Source organism: Plectrocnemia conspersa, unplaced genomic scaffold, assembly GCF_051122295.1.
Source record: "Plectrocnemia conspersa isolate PC_06_02 unplaced genomic scaffold, ASM5112229v1 ptg000002l, whole genome shotgun sequence".
Lineage (NCBI taxonomy): Eukaryota > Metazoa > Arthropoda > Insecta > Trichoptera > Polycentropodidae > Plectrocnemia > Plectrocnemia conspersa.
In genome coordinates this window covers 18,644,301-18,656,491 of record NW_028277166.1, presented here as the reverse complement: position 1 = coordinate 18,656,491, position 12,191 = coordinate 18,644,301, and the positions used below count along the sequence as shown (strand labels likewise).

At 40.1% G+C, this 12,191-nt stretch overlaps 2 protein-coding genes across 2 annotated transcripts; one reads left to right on the top strand and one right to left on the bottom strand.

The window, feature by feature from the left end:
- Positions 1-260: 260 nt before the first annotated feature.
- Positions 261-4,104, top strand: LOC148237949 (uncharacterized). The gene is made up of 2 exons (XM_088205289.1): positions 261-612; positions 1,452-4,104. Exons 1-2 carry the CDS (start codon positions 330-332, stop codon positions 3,464-3,466), a joined length of 2,298 nt encoding a protein of 765 aa, XP_088061415.1. The 5' UTR covers positions 261-329; the 3' UTR covers positions 3,467-4,104.
- A 2,201-nt stretch (positions 4,105-6,305) lies between these two features.
- On the bottom strand, positions 6,306-11,010 carry LOC148237948 (uncharacterized). The gene has a single exon (XM_088205295.1). The coding sequence runs from the start codon at positions 10,752-10,754 to the stop codon at positions 9,423-9,425; it is 1,332 nt and encodes a 443-aa protein (XP_088061421.1). The 5' UTR covers positions 10,755-11,010; the 3' UTR covers positions 6,306-9,422.
- Positions 11,011-12,191: the final 1,181 nt, after the last annotated feature.

Below are 12,191 nucleotides of genomic sequence, written 5' to 3'. Positions count from 1 at the left end.
AAAAATAAAATATTACTTTCAATATTATTATACATATATACTTTTTATCTCTGTAATAAATATTCCAAATTAATTTAAAAAAATCACTAAGCAGATGTTTTAGAGACAAATTGAATTTCTAATAAAAATTATATTTCACATCGTTTAATATAACTCTATACATGCAATTACATATTTTTTAATATTTGTATCGGTATTGTTTTTTTTTATCATTTTGGGTAATTTTAAATAAAACGGCTTCACGGCGACCAGGTGAATGCTCTTTGTTGTGGGGTAATTTGGAACAACGTTGGCGGGCATTGAAAGTCGCTTTGACAGTTACTTAGAAAATGGAGGATTTTTGGGTTAAGCTTCAGAAAATGAAAGAATCGCTTAGTTTTATTGCTCCGCCCGACATTATGGACACCATTAAAACGATCGAAGATCATTGGCAACCGATCTGTGAATCAGCAAACAAATCACCCGTTAAACCTACCGATTATCGTGACGATTCGCCCGTAAAACTTAGACGAAGTGGGCGAAGGAAATCAACTGTAGATCGCGAAAATGTAGAGAACCAGTTGACTGAGGAATTGCCTCTATATCGTCCAAATTATACCGGCAAGAGACGTGGTAAATAAACTTTTAAACTTTCAAATACTTACACGTAGGCTTACCATAATTATGAAGCTCTAAACCGAGACAGCTAAAAAAGATCATCTCAGAAATTTTTGTTCATTTTGGGATGCTGAGGGAGCTAAAAATATCAAACCGGGGCGCGTGGCTAGCTTACACACATTTATATACGATGGTTTATTTGCCGGTATCGTAAATTATATATAAATTGAGGTATTTCACAGTTAAATAATAATCATATTGGATCCTTTTTTAAAATGAAGTAGTTGCCCACAATTGTCTTATATTAACCTGTTTGCTACCTGAAATTCAACCTTAAAATATATGATTAACTGTGAATTGGAATATATACACAGTGAAACCTCTTTTATAAATTAATCATTTTCTAAAAGCTGAACTAAAATAATTGTAACTAATTAAACAAAATCTAACTTTACATATTGTTTGGAAGATCTCTACCATAAAAATATCAGGTACATAAGTGTATGTTGTTCTTTGTCTTGTTTTTTCTTGCATTTTAATATAAATAATGTAAATTATATACATTTGTATGTATTAAATAACATTATAAAATAATATTTCCATATAACTTAGCAGCTCACTCCATTTCGCACACATTTTGTTGATCAAAGATCTATAATCATCCTCGTTATTACTCCTCTTCTAAAGGTATTCTAGTTATTCCATTGTGAGCTCGTTGCTGTTATTCCCCACTAAGTCCGTCACGTTGGTTTATTATACAAAATCCATTTCTCATCACTAGTAACAAATATGACTATTTTAACTATCTAAAAATGTTGTTTTTAACATTTTCTAATAAATATTTATATTTTCAGGATCTGTTGCTAGTGAAAAGTCACTGGCAAATAGTAAAAAGGATTATCAAGAGGAAGAAGCTAAATCTCTGTCGAAAAAACGAATCACGAGCACACCTTTGAGAGATTCGATTGCCGCTCGACGTTCTAACAACTCCAAATCGCCAGTCAAGACAGAAGATAAGCCAGCCATTTCTAAACCCAAAGATACAATACAATCTAAATCGCCCGTTAAAAAAGAAGACAAGCTAATGGCTGTTTCTGAGTCCAAAAAGGGAACAAGCAGATCAAGATCTAATTCAGTATCATATTGTAAATCTAAATCACCCACTAAAAAAGAAGACAAGTTAGTGGCTGTTTCTGAATCCAAAAAAGGAACAAGCAGATCAAGACGCAACTCGTTACCTTCTCGTAAATCTAAATCACCCACTAAAAAAGAAGACAATTTAGTGGCCATTGCTGAGCCTAAAAAGAAGACAATCAGATCTAAAGAAATAGTTATGTATCTTCGTGGATCCATATCGTCCGTTGAAAAAGAAGATATGTCAGCGGTTGTTACTGAGCGCAAAGGAAGAACAACCAGATCAAGAACTACTAATAAAAAGAAAGAAAATCCAACAGCGGTTGGCCCACCTAAAAAAACAGCGACTAGATCCACTTCAGCAACTTCTAATAAATTCAAATCGCCTATAGTAAACGATGAAAAACCTACAGAAGTTGCCATGACCAAAAAGACGACTGAATTACAATTGATCGAATCAGATTCATCCACTAAAAGTGAAGCAAAGCCAGCGTTTGTTGCCAAACTTAAAAAAGCAGGAAAAACTACACCGTCATTCATATCCAATAAAGTTGCCAGATTCCCTAAAAGCCAACTGGATGAAAGCTTATCTACTTTAATATTGAATAAGAACAACATTGAAAAGAAGAATAAAAAAGGTGAGAGTGTTTTACACTCAGCTTGCATTAAGAACAACATAGAAATAGTCGAAGGGTTGTTGGCTATGGGGGCAAATCCTAACACTAAAGATTTTGCCAATTGGACGCCATTACACGAAGTCATAAATAAGAAATTTATGGATATAGCTAAACTTTTACTAGAGCATGGCGCATCACCGAATATTCCCGGTCCGTTCAATGAGATCGTTCTACATGATGTTGTAAGAAATAATCAGATAGAAACATGCATATTGTTGATCGAGAGAGGTGCTGATATTCACGCTAGAAACAGTCAAGGTGTGACTCCCTTGGACTTGGCTAAAGGTGAGATTAGAGAAGTTTTGTTGAATACTAATCGGAAACACAATGTGAAAGATTTACTTCTAACATCTATAATTAATATTGAATTAAATTTTGAAATTCGTGTTTTACCCTCATTTTTAAAACCGGAAAACATGTCTAAATTGGAGAAACTTATGAAACACCATACCAATATAATCATTGAGAAAACTGTATCGAACGATACAACGTTTTTGATCGTTGAAAGTTACGATGAGAAGCTTTGCCCTACAGATATCAATACACTGAACGCCGTAGTCTTGGGTATTCCGATCTTTCGTTCAGAATGGCTTTCCGATTGTAATGAATCTCATCTTGCCATTTTAAAAGAGTTTGAGCTGTCTTTCATTGGTGGATATCGTGACTGTATAACTCTAGCTTATAGGAACCGATTGAACTTAATGCCTCCGTTGTTTAACGGTTGCCATTTTTATTTCAAGGGCTTAAAGAAAAATTATGAAATTAGTGCATCGTTGAAAGTTGGCCTTGATTTGTTGGTCAAGATCATAAACAACGGCGGAGGTAAAGTGCTCAGAAGAGAACCTGATGCGGAATTTATCCCGGAATCTGAACAGCTTCTCCCATATCATGTGAAAGAGGATAGCATGCTGAGCAAATGCTCGCACTTCATATTGTACGGAACAAAGCCAGAAATGTGTTACAATATGTTGCATATAAAATCCCTTCCTATCGGATGGTTGATTGAATGTATACAAAACTTTATGCTCATTGATACTGATCTTTTCTTTCATAATTAATATTTTTATTTCTAATAACCAACTACAATATACATACGGTAGTATATTACATTTAAATGTATACCTGGGTAGTTCTTACGTTCCAAGATCTTCACTTACCGATATAATCATTTGATATTTAACTTATGCCAGATTGATTTTAAATATTGACAAACCCACTAATTTATATGTATATGTTAAAGACTAATTCGCTAATTATTTATATTAAAAATTACTTACTAACTATAACTAATACATTAACATAGAATTTAACTTTTCCTATTAATCAACAAATTCATACTAATAAAGTAACCTATCTGTTAATATTTTAATCATTCAATCTGGTGTAATTTTATCAACAAATAATAAAATCTAGCGTAAATTTATTTGCTATCTGGGGAATATATGTAAGTTTTTCTTTCTTTATATTCTATCTTTGTTAAGTGACATTACTCAATTATTATTATTACTGTACTTTAAAATTATTATATAATTAAAGAATATGGTTTTGTGAATAATTATTTTCAGTTTATTATACATATTAGCAGTTTAATAAAATGTTTCTTGTGTTATATTACTTACATTTTATTTTTTTAATCTTTATGTGTTTATGTTTTGTATATTATTATTTAAGTTTTAAATAAACGTTTTGTTTATTATTATTGTTTTTATTTTTATCAATATCAACTTAATATCATCTTTACTTTTTGCTGTTCTAGTTTTACTTTTATTATTCATTTGTGTTTTTTTGGTTATTGTACGTAACATCTATAATTTATATATTTTGATAAAACAATAATATTTTTGATCGATATCACAATATTGAGAATATTCTCCTTATATTTTCTGGGGGTGCTACAGTATCGCAGCTCTTATGCACAAATACTATTGATTTTTACACTGGTTCACCGACCCCCTGCTTTAGATCAAAGCTAGGTAATGTAATTATTATTTTGACAATTCCACTAATAATTACTGCAATTGAAGGAAGTTACCTTACCATACTGTTTATTTGGCGAAAAAAAATGGATCACCAAATAAATTGATAAAAAAAATAATCTATCTTTCACCCGATTTAAGTAGAATAGCTTAAAAAATTTAATACAGTAAAATTTCGTAAATTCGTTATATGAATGTAAGGAAGATGATATATTATTTTTTTATTTTTAATTACAATATTACTACAGCATCAAAATTACCTCTTACAAGATTGACAGATCAATTTTTGTCCATTTTTAAGGAGACTGTAATGAACACAATAAAATTTGTTAATAAAATGTTTTGAGGGTCGACGAAACACCTTGAATGTCGCTTATGAACACATCCGGCACACGCCAAGTCAAGGACGAACTGAATTCGGATAAATATTGTGTAAATTATAACGTCATTCTTAAATTCTGATCAAAATATTTCGTTATAGTCAGTTCTCGAGTTACGACGGGGTTCCGTTCCACCACCTTGGTCGTAACTTGAAAAGGTCGTAAGTCGAAAATCATACAAAAAATAATTAAAAACAATGCATACATGCGAAATACAAAAACCACTTTTATTGCTGACTTTAAGTTAACTAAATACTTTTTAGCAAATATCTACATAAATAATTTATTTATAAGAATTGATCTAGAGTATTTTTATCATCTGTGCTACTGATATCCATTGTTAATTCTTGAGATTTTTCAGCGAGTGCAGTGATAGTGCTTGTTTTTCTTAAAAAAACGTCTAGGTTTGTTTGTACAGTTTGTTGTTTCTTTTCTCTATAAATTTCATAATAACACACAAGTGCTTGCTAAAAAGGGCCGTGTACCCTCGAAGATCTATCGATGTCTTTGTCCATATTTTCAAATTTTGGCTAAAAGCTGCAGCCATGTCTTTTAACACAAATTTTTTGGTGGTTCTTCGAGTTCATCTAATTCTTTTAGCTCCATTACATTTTTTTCTGCAACTCGTTGTTCCTCAATCACAATCAAATCTTGGTTTGTGAGTTCCTCAACATCATTTTCCAAAAAATGAATTACATCTTCATTATCAACTTCCAGATTAAGTTGTTGAGCATATTTTACAATAATATTTGCTGTCTCAACTATTTCCCCTTCTTTATTAAAATACATATTGTCATTATATCTTTTTAAGTTTGTTCCATATGCTGTTCATACAATTCGTCGTGACTTTGGACCATCCTTTTGAGATATTGTTTATTGCATGAAAGATGTTGTAATTTTTCCAAAATTCTCTCAATGTCTGATGTTTGTCTGTTCCTGCAATTGCTTGGGCAAAAGTGATTCTTAAATAATGGGCATTGAAGTTAGCAATACCCCCTTGATCCATCAGCTGTAGAATGCTGGTGGTGTTTGGAGGTAAGTAAACCACTTTTATGATGTGATTACCCTAAGTGTGGAGGATGGCCTGGAGCATTGTCAAGAATCAATAAAATTTTAAAGGCTATGTCGTTTTCATCACAGTTCTTCTTTACTTCTGGAATGAAACAGTTATCAAACCAGTCTTGAAATTATGTATGACATAAAAAAAAATGTTTACTTTTTTTTTCGTCGTAACTCCGAATGGTCGTAAGTCGAGGTGGTCGTAACTCGAGAACTGCCTGTACTGAGATCAGCCTTCGTTACAATGAGAACATTTTGTATGAAAGTTTTTCGGGAACAAATTGAAGTTTCGTTATACTGGGAATTTCGTTATTCGTTACAAAGAGATTTCACTGTATCTACATTAAAAAGATTAGGAAACCTATCAAATCAATTATATATATATACATTGGTTATTAATCTATCTAAATTCCTCAGAAATTGAAGTGAAGCGGTCGTGTTTAAGCTTCTATTTTGTAGTTATCGGCGGGTCCGGTTGACGATTTGTGGTAGGACGTTTGTACAGCGAACTGTACAAAGTGGCCCTTGCGAAATCTTCCAGAAAGTTCTTGACGCGTTTTGACGGTGATCCTTCGACAGTCGTCGATGTTAACCCTCGAGCGCGTGTCCTGGAGATGGTTGCTCAGACAGGAGGCGAGGTGTAGATCAGAGTTCAGAGTCGAGCGAAGATGAGATCGGAGCGGCGAGTTGTAGTCCAGTGAGTGTTGCAGAGTCGGAAGTCCGGAGTCGAATGTGATGTGATCCTTGATCCTTGATCATGTCGTTTTTGGTGTACCGTGGATGTTGATCCTTTTACACCTTTGTCTGTCTGAAAAGATAATGTATATATTATCTGTGTTTTATCTGTTGTTTAGTTATGGGTTGGGCTGGGTTTGCGGTAATGGGAGGGGAGGTGGTTGGTAGTTGGCGGGTTAGGATACCTTGTGGGCGTTTGTGTTTGTGGGGGATGGTGTTTGGATCTAGGTCCGCTAGGTGTTTAATGGAATTGTTGTCTATCTTAGGGATGTGCCTGTAGAACTGTTGAGCTAGTTTGAGAATGTGGTCAAAGAGGTATGGCGTGTTTGTGTCGTTGTGTATTTGTTCGTTCCGTACGAACCATGGCGCTTTTACACTTGTGCGTAAAATCTTGTTTTGGCATACTTGCATCTTTTTGATGTGAGTTAGGGCTGCTGTACCCCATATAGGGGAGGCGTATGTTAAAGTGGGTCTGATGATGGCTTTGTAAAGCAATAGTTTGTTTTTTAGGTTGAGGACGCTACGTCTTCCTATGAGTGGGTATAGGGCTCCGTAGGCGGCTGTGGCTTTTCTTGCCGTGTTAGCTATGTGGGGCCCCCAGGTCAATTTTTTGTCTAAGGTGAGGCCGAGGTATTTGACTTGGGTTGACCAAGGAATTGGGGTGTTTCTAATTTTAAGTCTGGGTGGGTTTGTACAACTTTTTTTTTGTGAATATTAGTCCTTGGCTTTTGTCTGGATTAATTTTAAAGCGCCATTTGGCGTACCATAATTCTAATTTGTCTATTTCTTTCTGAGCACGCGAAATGGCAAGAGGAATAGATTTGGACGAGCTTAAAAGCGCAGTGTCGTCCGCGTAGAGTGCAAGTATGGTGTGACGGTTTGATGGCTTGGGGACGTCGGACGTGAAGATGTTGAACAGTAGCGGTGAGATTATGGAGCCTTGAGGTACTCCTGCTTTGATTTGTCTGGGTGCCGAGAGGCAGCCCTCGAATCGCACTTGAAATGTGCGGCTATCTAAAAATGAAGCTATCAGCTGGATAATGCTAGTGGGGAAGTTAAGTGTGTGGAGTTTGTACAAGAGGCCTTCATGCCATACCCTGTCAAAGGCTTGGGATATGTCAAAAAATACGGCTACTGTGGAAGATTTGTGGTTGAAATTGTTCGCTATGGTGTCGGTTACGCGCAAGAGTTGGTGTAATGTGTTGTGGTTTTCTCTGAACCCGTGCTGTTCGTCCGGAAGAACTTTCAGCTCGCGTGTCAGTGTGGTGAGACGTCTGTGGATCACTCGCTCGAACAGTTTGTTGATAGAGGATAGAAGGCTGATGGGGCGGTAGTTTTGAGGAAATTTTGGGTCTTTGTTGGGCTTTGGGAGGATTACTACAATAGCAGATTTCCAAGCTGGGGGGTAGTACCGATTGCGCAAAGCTGCGTTGAAGATGTTGGTTATTGTGACGATTGTTTTCTTGGGAGAATATGTCAGAGCCTTGTTGGGGACGTTATCTAATCCGGGGGCTTTGTGGGGCCGGAGGTTCTGGATGAAATAGTATATTTCAGCCGGAGATGTTAATTTAATTTTGTCCGACGGAGTTTTTGAGTTAATTGAGCACACGGTGGAGTTTACCGAATCTGTGAATGTGTTGTGTCCTCTGCGGGCAGGGTTGGGCGTGAATTGCTCTTGAAGAGAGTCTGCGAAGGCTTCTGTTTTTTCCGTGGACGTGTATACCAGTCCCCTGTTGGAGGTATGCAGTGGTGGGGTGTACGGGGAGGGTTTTTTGAGTGATTTAGCTAATTTCCATAGGGAATTATCTTGGGTGGCCAGAGAATTGATTTTTTGGTCCCATTGCTTGTTGTGGAAATCTCGAAGCGCTTTTCTGACTATCGCTTGGTGTTTGTTCATTTCTATTTTGTCCGCTGGGTCACCGTAGCGTTGCCAGCGTCTGCGAAAGTGGTTTTTGGTGGAGATCAACAGTCTGGTCTCAGGGTCTAGGTGGGGGCGGGTACTTGTATTGGTAGTTGGAGTGGCCGCGAAGTTTAATGCTGCTGTGTAATTGTTTGTAAGAGATTGTACTGCTGAGTCTATTTGTTCGTTAGTGGCTAAGAAGTGTGGGATTATTGTGTTTGTTTCTAAGTGAAATTTGAATTTTAGCCAGTGTGTGAATTTTGAAATCCCGGGGGATTCAGCTGTATGGGGCCGGGTGGTGTCAAAAGGGTTTGAGAGATTGACCAGAACCGGGTTGTGGTCAGAAGAGAGGTCGCTTATGGCGTGGAGTTCGATCGACCATGGAAAGTTGCTGTGGGCTAGAAGGTCTATAGTGGATGGGCGACGTCCGATTGCGCTATAGCAAGTGGGTTCGGGAGGTCCGATTACGCAAACGTTAGAGTTGAAGGCGTAGTTGAAGAGGTCGTTACCTTTGCGGGAGGCGCGTGGGCAGTTCCAGAAGGGATGCTTGGCGTTGAAGTCGCCGGCTACGATTGTGGGAGTGTTGTCGCAAAAAAGTTTATTTAGATCGTCGTAGTCGATGGGTGAGTTGGGTGGACTATAATATGCTATTAGTTTGAAGGTGCCCGAGTCAGTGGTGGGTATTTGTAAAATTGTGGCTTCTGATTGTAGTAGGTCGGGGGTGGGGATTCTGTTGTGGGCGATAGATTTTTTGATAAATATTGCGGTTCCACCGCCCCTGCTGTGGATTCTGTCATTTTTATATAGGATGTAATTTGGGATGTTAGGTGCGTTGGATTGGCGGAGATGTGTTTCGTTAATTAGTAGTATGTCAGTATTGTACGTTTTTATAAATTGTCTGAGTTCGAGAATTCGGTGGGTGAGGCCGTTGGCGTTCCAATATACCAGGGTGAGAGAGCTGGCTTTATTTACTGCCATTGAAAGAGGGGTTTGTCGCCAGGGTCTGAATGACCATTGCGGTGATCTGAGCTATTAGCTCGGGAGAGAAAGTTGGGGGGGGACTTGGTTTTAAAACCTGGCTATATTTCGTCTGTAGGGTGACTGGACGAGTCGGTGGAGGTGGGGTTGGCAGTGGGGTTGGCGGTGGAGTGGCGTATTTGGGGGGATTTTTGGGCGCCAGCCATTTCGGGCAGCCTTTGTAGCTGGCCGGATGAGCTCCGCCGCAGTTGATGCACTTTGGCGCTGACTTTGCGTCCTTTGTGCAGTTGAAGGTGGGGTGGTCGCCTGCGCACTTGACGCATGCGTATTCCATTGCGCAATTCAGTGCGGCGTGGCCGAACCGTTGGCAACGGTGGCATTGAGCGGCTTTGGTCGGCTGGTTTAAGCTCTCCACCGTTATTTTCAGGTGGAGGAGGGAATCCAGTTGAAATAGAGCTTTTTGCTGGTCAGATTTTGTTAACTTAACTAGTACCATTGGGTATTGTATTTTTGTCGTTCTTGAGGACATGCGGATGACCTCAGCGATTGCGAAGCCCTGTTCGGTGAGGGCTTCTTTTATTTCCTCAGGGGAAAGAGAGGTGGGGATTCCTCGGAGGACAACTTTTAGGGGTTTGTCCTCTGGGAGAGAATATGTGTAGTAGGGGATTTTGGCTAGTTTAAGAGCCGTGGTCGCCTTTCTGTAATCGTCTGGTGTGGAGACGGCGATATTAATGCCGTTGTTGGTTTGTTTAGTCGTGAAGTGGGTGATAGATTTTTTCATAGTTTCCACTACTTTTTTGTAGGGCGTGGGGGATGAGATTATGATTGGTGGGATTGGAGACCGGGTGGTGTGATTTGTGGGTGGATAGCGTGTAATCTGTGATTGACTTAGCTGTTTGGGTGGCGTTGCTGCTGTCACAGGAGTTGCGGCATGTGGCGTCGATGTTGAGGCGGGCTGTCTTGGCGTTGCGGCGGTCGGTCTTGGCGTTTCGGCGGTCGGTCTTGGCGTTTCGGCGGGCGGTCTTGGTGTTTCGGCGGGCGGTCTTGGCGTTTCGGCGGGCGGTTGTGGCGTTTCGGCGGGCGGTTGTGATTCCTCAAGATCCATTTCTTCGGATGAAGTTGAGGATTCTCCTTCTTGCGTCAGGTCGGTCTTTTTTGGTTTTTTCCGTTTTCTTGGTCCTCTTGCTTTGATGGCGGCAGCAAGTTGGGTGGAAAGTTCTTTGATTTTGCGATCCTGTCTTTCAATTGTTTTTTCCAGGCGGTTTATGAGCGTCTGGAAGTCCTTGAGACTGTCGAGTTTTGTCGGAGTGGGTGTCATGATCGACTTTGGAGTAGACTGTCTGGCTGCAAAGCTCAGTCGTGTCTGTCGAATGTGCGTCTGTAGTGTGATGTGATGTGAACTTTTGGCCCCGCCTTATATTCCCGGTCGGGTGCGTTAAGGTATCCCCACTCCGCGCGTTGCTTGCGGCTGCGGGAATGCGGCGTCATTGTACGACGCCGCTTAGTTCGGGTGCAAGGCTCAGCGGGACTTCACTTTTGCGTATGATGCGTCCCGGACGGTCGTCTCGGGATCGCCATAGTACTCCCCCTCTTAGCAATTTACAGTTGCGAAATTCAACCAAGAGGAGAAATTATGGCTCGTTCTAATTGATGTGGTCTTCGTGCGCAGCGTGGGTCGGCGCAGATGAAGCAGAACCAGATGGTTGATGATTGTGTGGACGTATGTACAGCGAACTGTACAAAGTGGCCCTTACGAAACTCTCAGCTAACGGAAAAGTAGGGGTTCGGGGTCCGTTTGTCACTTGCGCATGACATGGTCCTCCAATGGTGTCCTAATGTGCATAGATCTACCTTAAAATATAAAGAATAATATTATTACTGTAATTAAAAAAATATATTTCAAGATACTGCCTGCGTCGTTGTCTGTATGTGTAGAGCTCGTCTATCGTTTTGTTGAAGCTGTTGCTGGATGCTCAGTCTTTCAAGCGATTTGGGAATTTCACTGTTCTTCCGCATCTTGTCTGTTTGATTACGCGTTCAGGCGGCTTCTCGTCCCGTGGAGTAGAGTCCGCTGGTATCTCTTGAATAGGCGCCGTATCTTGATCCGTTGTCTGGATGTAAGCCGGTTTCAAGCGATCGATTGAAACGGTTTTCGGCTTTCCTCGAATATTCACTGTTACGCATTTGTCCGTTCTGCTAATAACAGCGAATGGTCCGTCGTATGGTGGCTGTAGTGAGCCTCGTGCTGCGTCATGCCTCACGAAAACGTGAGAGGTCGTGTGCAGGTCCTTGAAGACGAAGGTAGAATGTGGTCCATGCCGCTTGGGCGATGTCGGTGTCAATTCGGCCATCCGTTGTCGTAGTCGTTCGGCATAATCAGGAGTCGGTGACGTGTAATTATGCGTGCGTGGAGCCAAAAATTCTCCCGGTAATCGGAGAGGTTGTCCGAATACTAATTCGGCTGAAGTCGCTTTTAGATCCTCTCGCCAAGCTGCGCGGATTCCCATCAAGACTGCGGGTAATGACTCAGTCCATTGCTCGTCTTGATGGCACATGAGGGCGGCTTTCAGCTGTCTGTGGAGCCGTTCGACCATCCCATTTGCCGCGGGATGATACGCCGTCGTCCTTATGTGTGTAGATCCGGTTGAGCGGGCCAATTCTTTAAACAGGGCGCTTTCGAATTGCCGGCCTTGATCGGTGGTTATGCGAAGAGGTGTTCCGTAGCGGGAAATCCAGCCGCTGAAAAGCTCCTTAG